Raw genomic sequence first — 18,451 nt, 5'->3', positions numbered from 1 at the left:
AGGATAGCACAGTACTGTATATCAAACACAGCATGTAAAGTCTTTGGTCCCATGGTTCATGAGCTGAAGTAAAAGATCACTTATATTTTCCATATGCACAAAAAAAGCTTATTTCTCTCAAATGTTGTGCACACAATTGTTTACATCCCTATTAGTGAGCATTTCTCCATTGCCAAGATAATCCATCCACCTGACAGGTGTGGCATATCAAGAAGCTGATTAAACAGTATGATCATTACACAGGTGCACCTTTTGCTGGGGACAATAAAAGGCCACCCTAAAATGTGCTGTTTTGTCACACAACCCGATGTCGCAGATGTCTCAAGTTTTGAGGGAGTGTGCAATTGTCATGCTGACTGCAGGAATGTCCACCAGAGCTGTTGCCAGAGAATTGAATGTTCATTTCTCTACCAACGTTGTTTTAGAGCATTTGGTACGTCCAACAGGCCTCACAACTGCAGACGACGTGTATGGCGTCGTGTAGGGGAGTGGTTTGCTGATGTCAACGTTGTGAACAGAGTGCCCCGTGGTGGCGGTGGGGGCAGGCAATAAGCCAGACTCAATGAACACAATTGCAGTTTATCGATGGCAATGGGATTGCACAGAGATAGCGTGACGAGATCCCGAGGGTCATTGTCGTGCCATTCATTCGCCGACATCACCTCATGTTTCAGCATGAAAATGGATGGGCCCGCCCCATGTCGCAAGGATCTGTACACAATTCCTGGAAGCTGAAAATGTCCCAGGTCTTCCATGGCCTGCACACTCACCAGACATGTCACCCATTGAGCATGTTTGGGATGCTCGGGATTGACGTGTACAACAGTGGGTTCCAGTTCACGCCAATATCCAGCAACTTCACACAGCCATTGAGGAGTGGGACAACATTCCACAGGCCACAATCAACAGCCTGATCAACTCTATGTGAAGGAGATGTGTCGTGCTGCATGAGGCAAATAGTGGAAGGTATTTTTTGCAAGGCATCTGTGACCAACAGATTCATATCTGCATTCCCAGTCATGTGAAATCCATAGATTAGGGCCTAATGAATTTATTTCAATGGACTGATTTCCTTATATGAACTGTAACTCAGTAAAATCTTTGAAATTGTTGCATGTTGTGTTATATATTTTTGTTCAGTATACATCAAATACATAGTTTCCATTCCATTTACTCTGTTCCAGCCATTATTATGAGCCTTCCCCCCCTCAGCAGCCTATGAAATGCCTGTTATGTATTGGGCCTTGGAGGACTTTGGATTTTTGAAACACCTGAAACAACTTTCTTAAAAACATATTTTCACAAGTGAAAAATCACATGATTTCACATGTGAAATTTCCAAATGTTTTGCATATGTGAAATCACGTGAAACTATGTGATTTTGGAATACTTCACATATGATCTGGATTTTCACATGTGAAACCATGTCTTTTTTGGAACAAGTTTCACATCTGGATTTTCACATCAGTTTTTAGACATTTTTACAAAATGAATAGAGGATGAATTGTCTTGAATCTATAAGTATTCTACTCATTTGTTATGGCAAGCCTAAATACAGTAAGGAGTAGTCCCTCAGTCAAGTAGTCAAGTAGTGAAGTGCAGTACCTTGGGGTTACTGCGCTTTACATCGATAAAAACTGGAAACTGCATTCACACGCTCTGGCCGTAATGAAGACAGAAGAGGCTACTATGCTGAAACGTGCGCCGAGCATTTCACGGGTGTAGCAAAGCATTGGAACATTGATAACAAAGCTACCACACTTTGCACAGGCAGTGCATGGAACGTGATTGCAGCTGCGAGACGTCTGCCTTTTGAACACCTGCCCCGCACCGCGCACAGTCTCCAAAGGTCCATCACAGTGTCCCTACAGAACAGCGGGTTCGACAATGCCCTAGCCAAATACCCGAGAAATTGTTGGGCATTTCAAACACAGCAAGTTGTAAATGGACAAAAGAAGGAGTCGCTTGCACAAGATGCCACAACAAGATAGCATTTCCAGAGTGCAATTCTAACGCGTGTCCACAGAAACCAACAACCACTGACAGATGCGCCGTCCCAACAGAAAGCTAACGTCACCATGCCAACCACAGCTGAACTGGAGAAACTGCGGAAGCTGGGGGCACTACTGGAGCGCTGCAGGTAATCGTCTTGATCGCACTATTAGTGTCATAATACGATTGTGTATGTGTGAGAGAGAGATCGAGTCTGTGTGTATAACACGTCTCTCACAATTGACTGAAGTGATTTTATATGATCTTCCATTGAAGGTACTTGACTGAACTTCTGGGAGGGGAGAAGTACATTGGTGGGGTTGCCTGCTTTGTGCCATCTCCTTTTGAGTGATGGAGAGCTCCGATGATGACCCTGCCTACGTGGTAAGATTCAAGCTGACATTCACAACAGACCTGCAGAAACGCAAGGAAAACACCAACCTCGCATGGCTGAAGATCGGTTTAAGGACCTGAAGTGCCTTCCCAGACCTGAGAGGGGTGAGGTGTGGGCTTTGGTCAGCAACTTGCTGAAGGAAGAGCGGCCTGCACAGCAACCTGGTAAAGCAACAGAGTCAGAGCCACCAAAGAAAGAAGCTGCCCTCTTGATGAGTTCTCCTGAGTCTGATGAAGAGGAGGAGTCCATTGAGAAATGTGTGGAGCGTTACAAAGCAGAGCCCAGCAACAACATGGAGGACTGTCCACTACAGTGGTGGTCACAGCATGCTGGGCCACACACCAGGCTGGCCTGCATTGCACGGAGGTACCTGGCAACGCCTGCCACGTCAGTACCTTGTGAGAGGTTGTTTTCACTCTCTGGGCATATCGTACAGAAGAAGAGAGCAGCTTTTTCATCTGAAAATGTCAACAGGCTTGTCTGTCTTTGTAACTGGCTCGGTGAAAATAAGGAGGACAACTGAAGTGTACGGTCACAGGTTTATGTTCTGTGGAATTCATGACATTGTTGGACAGATTTATGCTTTTTGTTCTTTGTATCCATAGAGACCGTTTTCTCATAGCCAAACCTCCCATCAGTAATCGGGAGAACTGTCATTTGGAACGGCTGACGCTTTAACACTGCGTGTCTGTGTGTCTAGGTTCAATGTTATCACAATGTCGCTTTGCATGCGGTCACATGTTCTCACGTTAACGGCACGTAAGATGTAGCCATCCCAAACCGTTGTAAGTCGAGTAATGAAATGGTATGGGGCATTTCAAATAAGTGGTACGCTGTTCAGCGAAAATATGACCTCATCTGTGATTTGGACTTACAACCTCTGGACTTCAGGTCCGTTGAGATTTTTTTTGCTGCGCCACAAAGTCTGCAGCTTCTCCTACACATTCATTAGCTTATAATACAGCTCTGCTGCAGTTGGCAAAATAGTGCCAGCTGCACTGTTATTTTTAGTTATCAGTTATTCTGACTGTGCTCTCATCATCGATGGCATTTATTTCAGCAATTTGTGGGTTTTCTGTGGTTGTCTAATGTTGGTGGGGCATACTATTCTGTTTTCGTATTGCCCCTGAATCACTATGATACATATAATCGTAGTGGCTGAGATTTACTTTGAAGTCCAAAGTGTAGCCATACAGGTGAAATCAGTTATTGACACAGACATGGTGGCGTGGCAGGAAGATCAGAATGCTGTGAACCAAGAGGTTGTGAGTTCAAATCCCAGGTAAGGACATGTTGAATAATAATTACTGTATAGATAAACATACATAATGTAGTCATGTATTTCAAAGTGTGTTAAATATGTACATTGGAAACACTATGTTGAAAGTACTGTGTGTATCGTAATGTCAATTTTTTGTTGGCAGGGCATCGCTTGTGAAATCTTGTCACATTTCTTTATCCACATGTGAAAGATTGTGATCACGTGAAAATCTAGATGTGAAACTTCATGAAATGTCATAAGTGAAGTGTTCCAAAAACACATGGTTTCACCTGATTTCACATGTGAAAATCGTTTCGAAATTTCACCTGATTTTCCACGTGATTGTTTTTGTATTTTTTGTAATGGGACTCTAAAATTGTGTGTGTGTGTGTGTGTGTGTGTGTGTGTGTGTGTGTGTGTGTGTGTGTGTGTGTGTGTGTGTGTGTGTGTGTGTGTGTGTGTGTGTGTGTGTGTGTGTGTGTGTGTGTGTGTGTGTGTGTGTGTGTGTGTGTGTGTGTGTGAGAGAGAGAGAGAGAGAGGGATAAAGGCAAAGAGGCAGAGAGGGACAGAGATGGTGAGAGAGAGAGTGAGAGTCTGACTCTGCATTGTCATACAGTCATGTGACTGCTGGGTCTCCTTGGAGACAGCAGCAGAGTAGTTAGTTGAGATACTGGCTCAGTTGAGAGCAGAGCGGACCAGGGTATGCAGCTGGCTACAGCAGCACTTGGATGGTTGGATGTATTTGGTTAGCCGCTAGCCGGACAGGTGCTTTCTACCCTCTAAAGGAGGTAAGTGAGATCTCATAGCCTCTTATCTTTGTCTTGGTTTTCACTGAGTCAGTTATTATAGTATTAGATTCTACATGAAAGTGCACGCTGGCTTTTCCATACAGTTGGAGTTACTCAGAAATATTTGATTAGGTCATCAGCATCTTACTAGAGACGAGTTTGTGTCCTGTCTTGCTCAGATGCTAAGACAGTGTAGAACATTCTAAAAGGTAACTCTGCCCAGTGTCTATGTTCCCGATTTGAGCATGAAGACAGAAATATCAGTGATTTCTCGTCTTTTTCTTCTCTAAACGTGATCAAACGTTTAGAGAACGTTTGGGATTGTATATGTGTATATGTGTATATGTGGAGCCAGTTTAAAAATAGTAGTTTGAAAACATGTTCCATGGTGGGCTTTGAATGTATTAGCTTGACTCTGGGGAAATCTAATATTTGATCTTCATAGTAATGCAAATACGCTGCTGACCCCCTGAGTGCATACTCATGAGTAGTACAGTGATTGAAAAATGAATTCAGTTTCTTTATTTTGAGAAATATTGATGAATACTGATACAGTATAATGGTTATTCCCTTGCGTTCATAGAGATTAGATGGCACTTATTTTCTCTACCTTTTATGTGTGTACTGTCATGTGAGTACACAAACTAATGATCAGTTGAAGAACAGTGAACTGTCTGTGTAAACATACTTGTATTACTTCACTGACAGTTACTGTTATGGAAACTCTTTTACGCAATGGAAAGTCTTATTTCCAGAAATGGTTCACTTCCATGAAGGTCAAACATTCTTTGAACATATTCTGGAGAAACGTATGCTAAATTATTCTCAGTACGTCAGTACTCATGGCTGTTTAAATTGTTGGAGGCTTGCTGCTGATTAATGGCGAAGCTACAACGAGAGGTGTAGAGATAATGGATAAGAGATAGAGAAAGTGATATGGAGAGAGATAAAAAAAATAGTGAGAGTAAACATACAGTGTTCTTTTTTTGATCATTTTCATACATTGGAGTGTGAAGAGAGAGAGGCTACACGGACAGTATTTTAGGAAGAACACATGAGAGGTAGCAAATGACTTTGCAACTGTTATTTTTCCATACATGGAATGAGAGAAAGACAGATCAGGAGAGAAACAGACCAACACTACTTTAGAACTGTCATTTCTCCACACATGGGACTACACATCTTACATTTTAGCTCTTATCCAGAGCGACTTACAGGAGCAATTAGGGTTAAGTGCCTTGCTCAAGGGCACATCAACAGATGTTTTACCTAGTCAGCTCAGGGATTCAAACCAACGACCTTTCGGTGACTGGCCCAGTGCTCTTAACCACTAAGCTACCTGCTGCCCTGGAGTCTGAACTTGAAGAGTTCTCTTGTCCGAGCAGCAGACTCTGCATCTGAAATGGCACCCTATTTCCTATATAGTACACTACTTTGGGCACTGATCGAAGGTAGTGCACTATATAGAGAATATGATGCCATTTCAGACACACCCAGAGTGAGCCAATGAGTCAGGAGAATCTAGCCAAACAGAGAGAGCCCCAGCCAGCCAGCAAGCGAGCACAGGACTGCGGTGCTGATATGAAAGCCAGATGGACTTAATAGTCTTTGTTTACTCTCCCAAATTACCTTCTGTAGTGCAATGTCACCTTTCTTTTCCCAGTTCCTCACCAACCACAGACTTCTAGTTTAATTAGATTCCCTGTCTGCTTTTGTTCCTCTTGTACGGTTTTAATTAGTTTTAAGCTAATCAAAATGCCAAATCTATTATTCTTTCATACAGACCATGACAAATGAACTCACATATACTGTACAGCCCAATCAGTAGCAATCTTCTACATACAGTACAGTTGTTCCCTATTTGATAATGATAATCCCCAAACACGAAAGGTTGCATCCATTGATTGTAGTCTACAGTCATGATTGCTTATTCGTGAATATTACAGTAATGTACATGTTCATGCAAATGCCCTCTCTCCTCCCCTGTCGGGACAGAATCCTCAGATCTCCTTAGTGTATAATAGTATACGTATATGAAGTATATTTCTCCTACAGTGTAGCAATATAGTCCTGTAATCTTGTGTTTTACTGTAGCAATGTTTCTACGTACTGTACAGTAGTTTTGTAGGACGATTGCTTACAGTCACCATTGCATATTCATGATTCCTACAGTATTGTAATGCAAATGTCCTGTATCCCACCCCAGAGTCAGTGTATAAGTCTATTTCACAGTGTAGCAATAAAGTGGTATAATCTTGTGTTTTACTGTAGTCAGCCGAAGCCAGTGGCCAACAATATGAACAACACAATGCTCATGTCGTCTGGGGCACCTACTCCTACTAAAAGGTGAGTTCTTCAGCATTGGCTTTGAATTGCTCCAATACCTATCATGCCTAACCTATTTCCAGAATTCCTTGCAGAGCATAGATCATTGTTGACCAACTGCTTCCATCCCCTTATGTCCTGTGCCCTTAAAGATGTTGCCAAGTCCATCCCCGTCTTCCCCTTGGAATCATTCCTGAGAAAACTCATTATTTGTTAGCTACTTTAGTGGCCCTGATCATAAACTCTTGATTGAAGTGACAGGTATACATGGGTTCCATCGCGTCTGCTATGTCATTAGAAGTAGAAGAGATGAGTGTGTGTGTGTGTGTTTCTGTGTGTGTGTGCAGTACTGTGATGTAATCAGGCATTGGCAGAAGCTCCGGGCGATTGAGAGGCAAGATTCAGAACACATTCTCCTCCAGGAGGTCACGCGCACGCACTCACACACTATATTGCCAAAAGCTGCATATCAACAGAACAGAGAAATCCATTCTGATGTTTGGCGAAATTGGTTCCAGATTGCTCAAAGTTAAGTGTCATTGTGAATGCAAAGAGATGGTTAAGGTAGAGAGTTTGCTCTCGCATTATCAGATCAGAGGAAAGGTGTGTGTGTGTGTGTGTGTGTGTGTGTGTGTGCTAAGTTCTTGTTTGCGCGGTAGCAAGCCAGCCTGTTCCCTCTCAAATCCTTGTAGCCTGGCGTCTGACTGTGTGAGCTGACATACTGTCACATTTGGTTTTTAAATATTAATCCATGTAATTATTACTGTGTTCTGCTTGGCTTCTTCTGATGTGAAGGGTCTGGGAGTCAAAGATGTCACTACAACTGAATAACAGGACTCTCTGCCTTAGCTCACTGGCGCTAAGCTGAATGCACCCCCCCAAAAAATCTTTACGTTTATTTTCCCTATGTTTTAATAAATACATTGAAGATCTTACTCACCACAGCTCTCTCATTAACAATGGCACGATGAAAACAGTACGTAGAGTATCAACCACTGTTTTGTGTCTCAAATGATACAGTTTAGTATTTCCAGATTCCAGTTGACGAGGTTATCTTGTCTTTTTTCCTTTTATTCAGAGATGTTTTATTGTAAGCTTAGTCCATCATAGGGTTGCAAAATTCTGGGAACGTTCAATAAATTCCATGGTTTCCCTGAAATGCCAGTTGGAGGATTCCCGGAATCAGGAAGGACTAAGCAGGAAATTCCGAATCCTCCAACCAGGATTTCTGGAAAACCAGGGAATTTACTGAATATCCATCAAGAATGGGTATTGTTGTAGATTTTGTTTGTAGAGGCCTAACCTTCTATTCCAGGTTCGCACTGGAACCCGTCTGGTCCTCTTTGTCTGCTGACAAAGCATCTTTTCACTTCTCCAGCCTCTCTCAAACAGATTGCTCAGCGCTGCTCTTCCAAGGACCAACCCACCGACCGACAACCCACAATTTATGACCTAATACTCAGCACCAGAAAATACAAATAATTTGCTGTTGGAGTGTTCGATTACTTTTAATTTGGAGTTAACTGACTATTGACCGAAACGCCACCAGATATGAAATCGCAGACTCAACTGGTAGGCAGACTGAATGTTATTAACGAGGGGTGTCAATATTGTCGCCGTCATGCTCAATTCGAGAACAGTAACTTTTACAGTATTTTCCACCTGAAAATACTTCGTGAAATTCTACATTGATTGCATTGTAATAACATAAACATGTGTAAGAGAGAGACAGATGGAGGGATAGCCCTTTGATTGACAGCCCTGTGATTGTGTTGATAAACAGATTCTGAGTGTACAGTATATGAGCAGCCGTGTTATTATGCGGTAGGGCCTAACAACAACAACACTATTTTATCGTCCAATGGGAAATGTGTATGCTGAGACTCAAAGCAGTGCAGAATCAGTCACAGAGCAGTGTTCCTACATTATACCGTTTTTGAGCATGTTCTGCGTCAAATGGCATAAGCTCATTTGAACCTAGTACAGACAGAAGGGCATTGGTGACCGGCTGCTCACAGAGGATCAACAAGCCGTTTACACACAGTCTTGTCTGCTAGAATTCTCCCAGATCCACAGTATATGTGTCGTCTTGCCAACTCCAATGGTCATTGTCATGCCAAGTTAGCATGAAAATGACATAGGAGTTGGCAGGACAGCACAGTGGATTTGGAACCAGGCCATGAAAACAACCAACACAAACAGATCTGGGACCAGGCTAGCAGACGAGGTCGTCTGCGACCATAAGAGTTGGCTGTACAGCACAAACAGATCTGGGACCAGGCTATTGTCTGCATTGACTGGTTCAAGGAAACTCTGTCTCTGATGAAGCAGAGGCAGTAAGACACGACCTGGTCGGAGTGGTCTTGTCGATTAATGGAGAGGAACAGCTAACAGCCCAACTCTGACTGAGCCAGTGTGGTTATCTTTCTCTTTTCCACTCTTATTTAAACCCTGGGACTGACCTCTCAGAACTCAATCTAGAGTTAAGACGCAGGATATAAAGCCATAGTTGGTTTCTAACAGGACTGACCTCTCAGACTTCTCGGGCCGTTTTCCTTGACGCAAAAAGATTGGTAGTGACAGTCCTTAAACATGCACTCCATGAGACGGTGGAATGTACTGGGGGTATAGTCATGGGTGTGTAGTCATGGATCGCACGTCAGCCAAGCTAAAAAACAAACGGCATCCAATTTATTTCAAGCTGGGTTTTAACTGGACTGACCTCTCAAACTCAATCTAGACTGTGTTATAACTGGTAGACAGTGGATAAAAAGCTGAAGTGGATATGAAGCTGTAGTTGAGGTTTTACAGATGCAATTTCTTTCCATCCAGATTGTTGTTTAATGGTCTTAATCATGAGGGAGAGAGGGAGGGAGAAAGGAAGATCATTGCAGACCACTCATAGAGAGGGGATAGCATATGTCCAATCATCTGTTCAGACCATATGCCTCGATGAAAACCAAAGTCACACACATATTTGACTTTTCCGGGTAAATGGTTTTGGAATGAGCAGCTGTGATGGAATCTGACATTTGTGGCCTGTTGCTGTATTGGGATTTGTGTTGTCTCCCTAAAGACTCATGGAAACCCAGCATAATCAGACCTTTTTCACACAAGTTCTTAATGATCAGACCACAGTGATGGCATAAGTTATAGGGGTGGCAGGTAGCCTAGCGGTTGGAGTGGTGTGTCAGTAACCGAAAGGTTGTTAGTTCAAGTCCCTGAGCTGACAAGATACAAAACATATATGCTGATGTGCCCTTGAGCAAGGCATTTCACTTAATTGCTCCAGGGTTGTTGTTGATAATGGAGGGCTGTGACCCCACTCTCCGAGAGGTGTCCAGTTTACACATGCATATAAAATAGGGAAAATCTAAACACCCACCAAATGAATTTATGATTATATCCATGGCACTTACATGCCATTATTATTCCACATTTAAAATGTATGAAACATTATTGCTCTATGATCTCTATCCCTCACTCCTTCTCTCCCTCCTCCCTCCCCCTTCCTCTCTCTCTCTCTCTCTCTCTCTCCAGTGTCTTGGAGAGTCCCAGCAGGCTAGATGAGGAGCATCGTCTGATTGCTCGCTACGCAGCGCGCCTGGCAGCTGAGGCAGGCAACTCCACAGTGAGTAGCTCCACAGTGAGTAGTGTGTGTGTGTGTGTGTGTGTGTGTGTGTGTGTGTGTGTGTGTCTGTGTGTGTGTGTGTGTGTGTGTGTGACTAGTAGGGCGCCCCAGGGTGTGATTCTGTCCGCCTGCATTTAGCCTCTTCTTATGATGTAACACTTTGTGTAACTGCAGGATGTTCATAAAGAGATAATAATGATCTCTGCGCCCAGAATCAGATCATGTTAAGGCTGTTACCAGCGACTAAGATAATCATTACCCACAGTGTAGTCGGTTGATCAAAGTTAAAGGTGAAATTAAAAAGGTCTGAAGCACAGCACGCATGACTTTTACTTCTGGCCAGTAGATCATGTTTGATGTGTTACTCTCTTTTGTCCACTCAGTTTTATTCATTCTGTTTTTAATGGTAATTTTGTCTTTCAGCAATGTCCTCCAACAGATCTGAGTTTCAACTTTGATGCCAACAAACAACAGAGGCAGCTAATAGCAGAACTAGAGAACAAGAACAGGTGGGAATGTATTTGATTGTCACTTTATGAATAAACATGAAAAAAATCGAATAATCACTACTTAAAGTAACTGTCCAGTGGAAATGTAACTTTTAAAAGTTCATATTCTGTTAACTACATCATTTGGGTATGAGTGAACTCATCCTATACTGGCCAAAGCATCAATTGGAGAAAAAACACTTCCAAAACCCCACCTCAAACTAAGCAAGCTATTTCCTCATAGAACATGATGTCATATTGGTTCATTGGCTGAGCTGGCCAATCAGCTGTCTGCTCGCGTTAATATTTTTAATAACCATTCTGTTGTTGGGGTACGCCCACACCATTCCAACACAGAAAAGCTGCTTATTAACAAAAAAAATAAACTATTTCACTCATATTGTAATGAATTATAGGTTATATTTCATAGAAATCTGGAAACACTGGACAGTTACTTTAGATTGTTTATCAGGTAATTTAGTTAAACCAGTAAATTATATGTATTGTATGCTCATAACTTAAGAATTTTGTGAAATATAAGTAAATATACTGAAATCTATCTTGGTCATCAGGACCTGCTTTCAAAACGTCATCGGCAGATTTTAAATCTCCATTTTGTTGTGTATTCTGGTCCCTCAGAGAGATCCTTCAGGAGATCCAGCGACTGCGTCTGGAGCATGAGCAGGCCTCCCAGCCCACCCCCGAGAAGGCCCAGCAAAACCCCACACTGCTGGCCGAACTCAGGCTCCTTAGGTACCACATATACACCTAGATCTATTACCCATCTATATCTACTGTATGCTTATTACTGTCTATATCCATTTACATCTATGCCCATCTACAATCAATGTTATAACTGCTCGTCGCATATTTATACACTCTATAAAGTCATAACTACACCTTTATTAACTCTTTATTACTTATTGATATGCCTTAATAAAGGAAAGTATGCCTTAATTCCTCAGTAAACACAGCATGACCTATAACAGCACTAACAGCCTATGTGTGTGTTAGATATCTGTCTGTATTAAGGCCTATAACCCTGAGGTAGAGAGGAGGAGAAAGACAGCCGGAAAGCAGATGTTTGTGAGATTTTTGGAATGGGCAGAGAGATGGATAGGACTGTGCTTTCAGTCCTCAATGACATTTTGATCTCATAATGTGAATGAAGGTAATTACCACGTCTGACCACCAGAGGGTGTTCAGACACCAATGGTTCAATTGTATTATCATCACAGAAAAAGGGATTGAGCCAGTAGTTGTCTCTTTCTGTTACCCCGGAGTGTAAGCAGCAGGCTCAAAGAAGAGACTGTCTGTGAGCATGTTGTCTGTGAGATGTTGGGAAAGGGACAGATGAACAAAAGACTGACCAAAGTTTTACATCAGTGGGTTTCAAACCTGTCCTCGGGGACCCCCAGCCGTTCAGTGTATTTGAACTATTTCAGAGCGACCTGATTCCAATCGTCAACTAATCATCAACTGAGGTAGACTGAGGTAATTGTGAAACATATGACGATCCCAGAGAAGAGGTTTGAAAACCCCCCTGTCTTACTTCAGCACGACGCCACCTGACAGAAGAGTGTGGAGACTGACAGGCCTTTCAGGAGGCAGTAGGGACTGACAGCCAGGTGTTGTGTTTGTGTGTGATTGTGGGACAACAGGCACAGGAAGGATGAGCTGGAGAGGCGCATGTCAGCCCTACAGGAGAGCAGACGGGAACTGATGGTCCAGCTCGAGGGACTGATGAGGCTACTCAAGGTAGGATAGTACTATGACTACAGAGTATTATACGCTATCTGATACACTATATCACGGTTTGTTGTTATTCTGACTTTCATATACTAACGCTGTAATACGTATTAGTTGTGTATCAGTGTCAACATATGTCATTATTGCTTTTCGTGTCATCAGGTATTCGTTAACATCAACCGTGAATCTGTTTTATATTTTATACAACCATTTAGAATGCTGCATTGATTGTAGTTGACAGTAGTCTGCCTCAGGGTCCATTGGTTACCTTGAAAGGATCTTACACGTATGAACCTGTCTGTTCTGTCCTGATATTGAAAGCTTTTGACTCTTTGCCTTTGCCACCGTCTGTCTGTCTGTCTGTCTGTCTGTCTGTCTGTCTGTCTGTCTGTCTGTCTGTCTCTGTCTCTGTCTCTGTCTGTCTGTCTGTCTGTCTGTCTGTCTGTCTGTCTGTCTGTCTGTCTGTCTCTGTCTGTCTGTCTGTCTGTCTGTCTGTCTGTCTGTCTGTCTGTCTGTCTGTCTGTCTTAATTTCTTAATTTATTTTTCTCTCTCCTGTCTCTCGCTCTCTCTTGTTATCTCCCCCTCACTTCTTTCCTCTCCCTCACTGCTCACGCTTTAATATCACCGCGTACCATTGGCTGGCTGATAGGATGAGGAGCAGAAGCAGGCAGTAAGTGTATCCATATTCAGTTAACTATACATTAATACGCTAATACAGCAATACAGAAGCAGACCCGCTCATTCAGCCGCCGTAGTGTTACGTTTCATACTACTCTCCACACTCAAAGCATGTGCTGATATGTCTCAGACAGATCGTGTTTCAAGGAACTTAGAGTAGCATCGTTTTTTTTTTGTGTACATTTGACACAGTACATATGTACAGGAAACCATACACTAGACTACCTTATTATACACTGGGTGCTTCGAGCCCTGAATGCTGATTTGGCTGACAGCTGTGTTATATCAGACCTTATACCACAGGTATGACAAAACATGTATTATTACTGCCCTAATTATATTGGTAACCAGTTTATAATAGCAATAACGCACCTCAGGGGTTTGTGGTATTTTGTCCATATACTATACCCCCTCGAGCCTTATTGATAAGTTATAACATGGCATTTTTGAATGCTCGTTTCTGATTGGCTTGAAGGGCATTCTAGAGCGTGCATAATTTCCTTATAACGTACGGTATATCAACACGGTAGAATTCAATGGCTATAGTTAATTCTGTTCTATGTTTGAGCTGCTTTTGAAAGCAAAAGTCGCACTGAAAACATTATTAGCATTGTTGAATTTCGATATTCATAATAGCAAACTAGGACTGATGGTTTGGTTAGCTAAAGTAGAAAGTCTGTTTGTTCGGTTACCAAGGCAACTACCGTAGCTATGTAGTAAACTTCCTAGCTAATTCAGTGGACGTTGAGCACATTTTGACCTGCAAATGAACACATTTCTAGCAGCAAATGTGTTAAATTATAGTCATGGTATAAAAGGGATAATCAACTCGGGGCTCTATGCGTTATCTGGAAGAAGAAAAAATACAACACCGTGGAAGGTTGGTTTCACCGCATAGCCCCTTGTTGATTATCCCTTACATATTATAGTCTAATGTTACCTTTTTGGCCATTTCTATATGAACGAGCATACATTCTAATCTAATCTCAATTTTAAAAAAAGAATGTGATATCGAGGTTATATGTTGCTTCATGAGATATCAATTCTAGTCTGAGGTAAAGTTCTTTAGTGTGCTAGGTTATTTGGTGAGAACTCTGCCATGTATTCCTTTCTTTGCCAAACAAACGTCTGAGACCTGTTCCTTTCATCAAAGCTAACAACCTTCCCTCTAATGTGACTGCAGTCTGGCTAACCATCTGCTACTTGGCTCTGAGCCATACAGTCCTGGACCAGGGCAGACTTGGGTTCAAAGTAAACAGTACTCGAAATCTTTCCAATACCTCTGTATTTGCTCTAGCCTGCCTGGAGTGCCAGTTGAGGCGGTGTTTGTACTTTTGGGACTATCCTATTTGTCAATTTTTAAGCTAGGCAGGCTCAATCAAGCACAGATAAAGTATTAGAAATTATTCAAATAGTGTTTGAACCCAGGTCTGGCCAAGGGCCCTGCACCAACCCCCTCCTCTCCCTTCTTTACCCCTCCCCACCCTAGGAAGGACACAGTGCCCCTTTCTCCAGGCAGCATAGAACCCAGGCGGCACATTACAGTCCCCTCTCTAGTCCCTGCAGGCAGGCAGGCTCACACATGGTTCTCATTAGCTTTCAGAGCAGTAAAGGTGCTGTAATAGACTGGGTGTGTATGTTTAGGTGTGTGTCGTAGGGGGTGTAGGTGTGCGTCATGTCGTGGGGGGTGTAGGTGTGCGTGTGTGTCGTGTTTTCTTAGCAAAGTTACAAAAGTGGTGGTCTAGGCCTCCTCTAATCCTAACCCTACATATGGTGATGTTGGTATATTTCTATAGTTTTTGGATCCTAACCCATGGTGGTGTTGGTATGTTTCTATAGTATTTGGATCCTAACCCATGGTGATGTTGGTATATTTCTATAGTATTTGGATCCTAACCCATGGTGATATTGGTATATTTCTATAGTATTTGGATCCTAACCCATGGTGATGTTGGTATGTTTCCATAGTATTTGTATCCTAACCCATGGTGATGTTGGTATACAGTATTTCTATAGTATTTAGATCCTAACCCATGGTGATATTGGTATATTTCTATAGTATTTAGATCCTAACCCATGGTGGTGTTGGTATGTTTCTATAGTATTTGGATCCTAACCCATGGTGATGTTGGTATACAGTATTTCTATAGTATTTGTATCCTAACCCATGGTGATGTTGGTATATTTCTATAGTATTTGGATCCTAACCCATGGTGATGTTGGTATATTTCTATAGTATTTGTATCCTAACCCATGGTGATGTTGGTATATTTCTATAGTATTTGTATCCTAACCCATGGTGATGTTGGTATATTTCTATAGTATTTGGATCCTAACCCATGGTGATGTTGGTATATTTCTATAGTATTTGTATCCTAACCCATGGTGATGTTGGTATATTTCTATAGTATTTGTATCCTAACCCATGGTGGTGTTGGTATGTTTCTATCGTTTTTGGATCCTAACCCATGGTGATGTTGGTATGTTTCTATAGTATTTGGATCCTAACCCATGGTGATGTTGGTATATTTCTATAGTATTTGGATCCTAACCCATGGTGATATTGGTATATTTCTATAGTATTTGGATCCTAACCCATGGTGATGTTGGTATGTTTCCATAGTATTTGTATCCTAACCCATGGTGATGTTGGTATACAGTATTTCTATAGTATTTAGATCCTAACCCATGGTGATATTGGTATATTTCTATAGTATTTAGATCCTAACCCATGGTGGTGTTGGTATATTTCTATAGTATTTAGATCCTAACCCATGGTGGTGTTGGTATGTTTCTATAGTATTTGGATCCTAACCCATGGTGATGTTGGTATACAGTATTTCTATAGTATTTGTATCCTAACCCATGGTGATGTTGGTATATTTCTATAGTATTTGGATCCTAACCCATGGTGATGTTGGTATATTTCTATAGTATTTGTATCCTAACCCATGGTGATGTTGGTATATTTCTATAGTATTTGTATCCTAACCCATGGTGGTGTTGGTATATTTCTATAGTATTTGTATCCTAACCCATGGTGGTGTTGGTATATTTCTATAGTATTTGGATCCTAACCCATGGTGATGTTGGTATATTTCTATAGTATTTGTATCCTAACCCATGGTGATGTTGGTATATTTCTATAGTATTTGGATCCTAACCTATGGTGGTGTTGGTATGTTTCTATAGTATTTGTATCCTAACCCATGGTGATGTTGGTATATTTCTATAGTATTTGGATCCTAACCCATGGTGATGTTGGTATATTTCTATAGTATTTGGATCCTAACCCATGGTGATGTTGGTATATTTCTATAGTATTTGGATCCTAACCCATGGTGATGTTGGTATATTTCTATAGTATTTGGATCCTAACCCATGGTGATGTTGGTATATTTCTATAGTATTTGTATCCTAACCCATGGTGGTGTTGGTATATTTCTATAGTATTTGGATCCTAACCCATGGTGATGTTGGTATGTTTCTATAGTATTTGTATCCTAACCCATGGTGATGTTGGTATACAGTATTTCTATAGTATTTGTATCCTAACCCATGGTGATGTTGGTATATTTCTATAGTATTTGTATCCTAACCCATGGTGATGTTGGTATATTTCTATAGTATTTGGATCCTAACCTATGGTGGTGTTGGTATGTTTCTATAGTATTTGTATCCTAACCCATGGTGATGTTGGTATATTTCTATAGTATTTGGATCCTAACCCATGGTGATGTTGGTATATTTCTATAGTATTTGGATCCTAACCCATGGTGATGTTGGTATATTTCTATAGTATTTGGATCCTAACCCATGGTGATGTTGGTATATTTCTATAGTATTTGGATCCTAACCCATGGTGATGTTGGTATATTTCTATAGTATTTGTATCCTAACCCATGGTGGTGTTGGTATATTTCTATAGTATTTGGATCCTAACCCATGGTGATGTTGGTATGTTTCTATAGTATTTGTATCCTAACCCATGGTGATGTTGGTATACAGTATTTCTATAGTATTTGTATCCTAACCCATGGTGATGTTGGTATATTTCTATAGTATTTGGATCCTAACCCATGGTGATGTTGGTATATTTCTATAGTATTTGAATCCTAACCCATGGTGATGTTGGTATATTTCTATGGTATTTGTATCCTAACCCATGGTGATGTTGGTATATTTCTATAGTATTTGGATCCTAACCCATGGTGATGTTGGTATATTTCTATAGTATTTGTATCCTAACCCATGGTGATGTTGGTATATTTCTATAGTATTTGTATCCTAACCCATGGTGGTGTTGGTATGTTTCTATAGTTTTTGGATCCTAACCCATGGTGATGTTGGTATGTTTCTATAGTATTTGGATCCTAACCCATGGTGATGTTGGTATATTTCTATAGTATTTGGATCCTAACCCATGGTGATATTGGTATATTTCTATAGTATTTGGATCCTAACCCATGGTGATGTTGGTATGTTTCCATAGTATTTGTATCCTAACCCATGGTGATGTTGGTATACAGTATTTCTATAGTATTTAGATCCTAACCCATGGTGATATTGGTATATTTCTATAGTATTTAGATCCTAACCCATGGTGGTGTTGGTATATTTCTATAGTATTTAGATCCTAACCCATGGTGGTGTTGGTATGTTTCTATAGTATTTGGATCCTAACCCATGGTGATGTTGGTATACAGTATTTCTATAGTATTTGTATCCTAACCCATGGTGATGTTGGTATATTTCTATAGTATTTGGATCCTAACCCATGGTGATGTTGGTATATTTCTATAGTATTTGTATCCTAACCCATGGTGATGTTGGTATATTTCTATAGTATTTGTATCCTAACCCATGGTGGTGTTGGTATATTTCTATAGTATTTGTATCCTAACCCATGGTGGTGTTGGTATATTTCTATAGTATTTGGATCCTAACCCATGGTGATGTTGGTATATTTCTATAGTATTTGTATCCTAACCCATGGTGATGTTGGTATATTTCTATAGTATTTGGATCCTAACCCATGGTGGTGTTGGTATATTTCTATAGTATTTGGATCCTAACCCATGGTGGTGTTGGTATATTTCTATAGTATTTAGATCCTAACCCATGGTGATGTTGGTATATTTCTA

General features: G+C 41.1%; 1 protein-coding gene across 8 annotated transcripts in view; it reads left to right on the top strand.

Moving 5' to 3' along the window:
• LOC139374989 (dystrobrevin, beta b) overlaps nucleotides 1–18,451 on the top strand; it is a 49,821-nt gene that overhangs the window by 28,114 nt on the left and 3,256 nt on the right. For 4 of the 8 annotated variants that reach the window (XM_071116303.1, XM_071116306.1, XM_071116302.1 and 1 more), the window contains exons 11-16: nucleotides 6,707–6,781; nucleotides 10,301–10,406; nucleotides 10,815–10,900; nucleotides 11,519–11,632; nucleotides 12,541–12,637; nucleotides 13,279–13,299. In XM_071116303.1, coding sequence (XP_070972404.1) covers nucleotides 6,707–6,781; nucleotides 10,301–10,406; nucleotides 10,815–10,900; nucleotides 11,519–11,632; nucleotides 12,541–12,637; nucleotides 13,279–13,299 — 499 coding nt within the window. The remainder of the gene's footprint in view (nucleotides 1–6,706; nucleotides 6,782–10,300; nucleotides 10,407–10,814; nucleotides 10,901–11,518; nucleotides 11,633–12,540; nucleotides 12,638–13,278; nucleotides 13,300–18,451) is intronic. The other 4 variants (XM_071116307.1, XM_071116309.1, XM_071116310.1 and 1 more) reach the window with 3 other exon arrangements.

This window comes from Oncorhynchus clarkii, chromosome 19 (assembly GCF_045791955.1).
Source record: "Oncorhynchus clarkii lewisi isolate Uvic-CL-2024 chromosome 19, UVic_Ocla_1.0, whole genome shotgun sequence".
In the NCBI taxonomy this organism is placed as follows: domain Eukaryota; kingdom Metazoa; phylum Chordata; class Actinopteri; order Salmoniformes; family Salmonidae; genus Oncorhynchus; species Oncorhynchus clarkii.
Note: the sequence above shows the minus strand (reverse complement) of the source record. Positions and strands in the feature narration are given on the sequence as shown.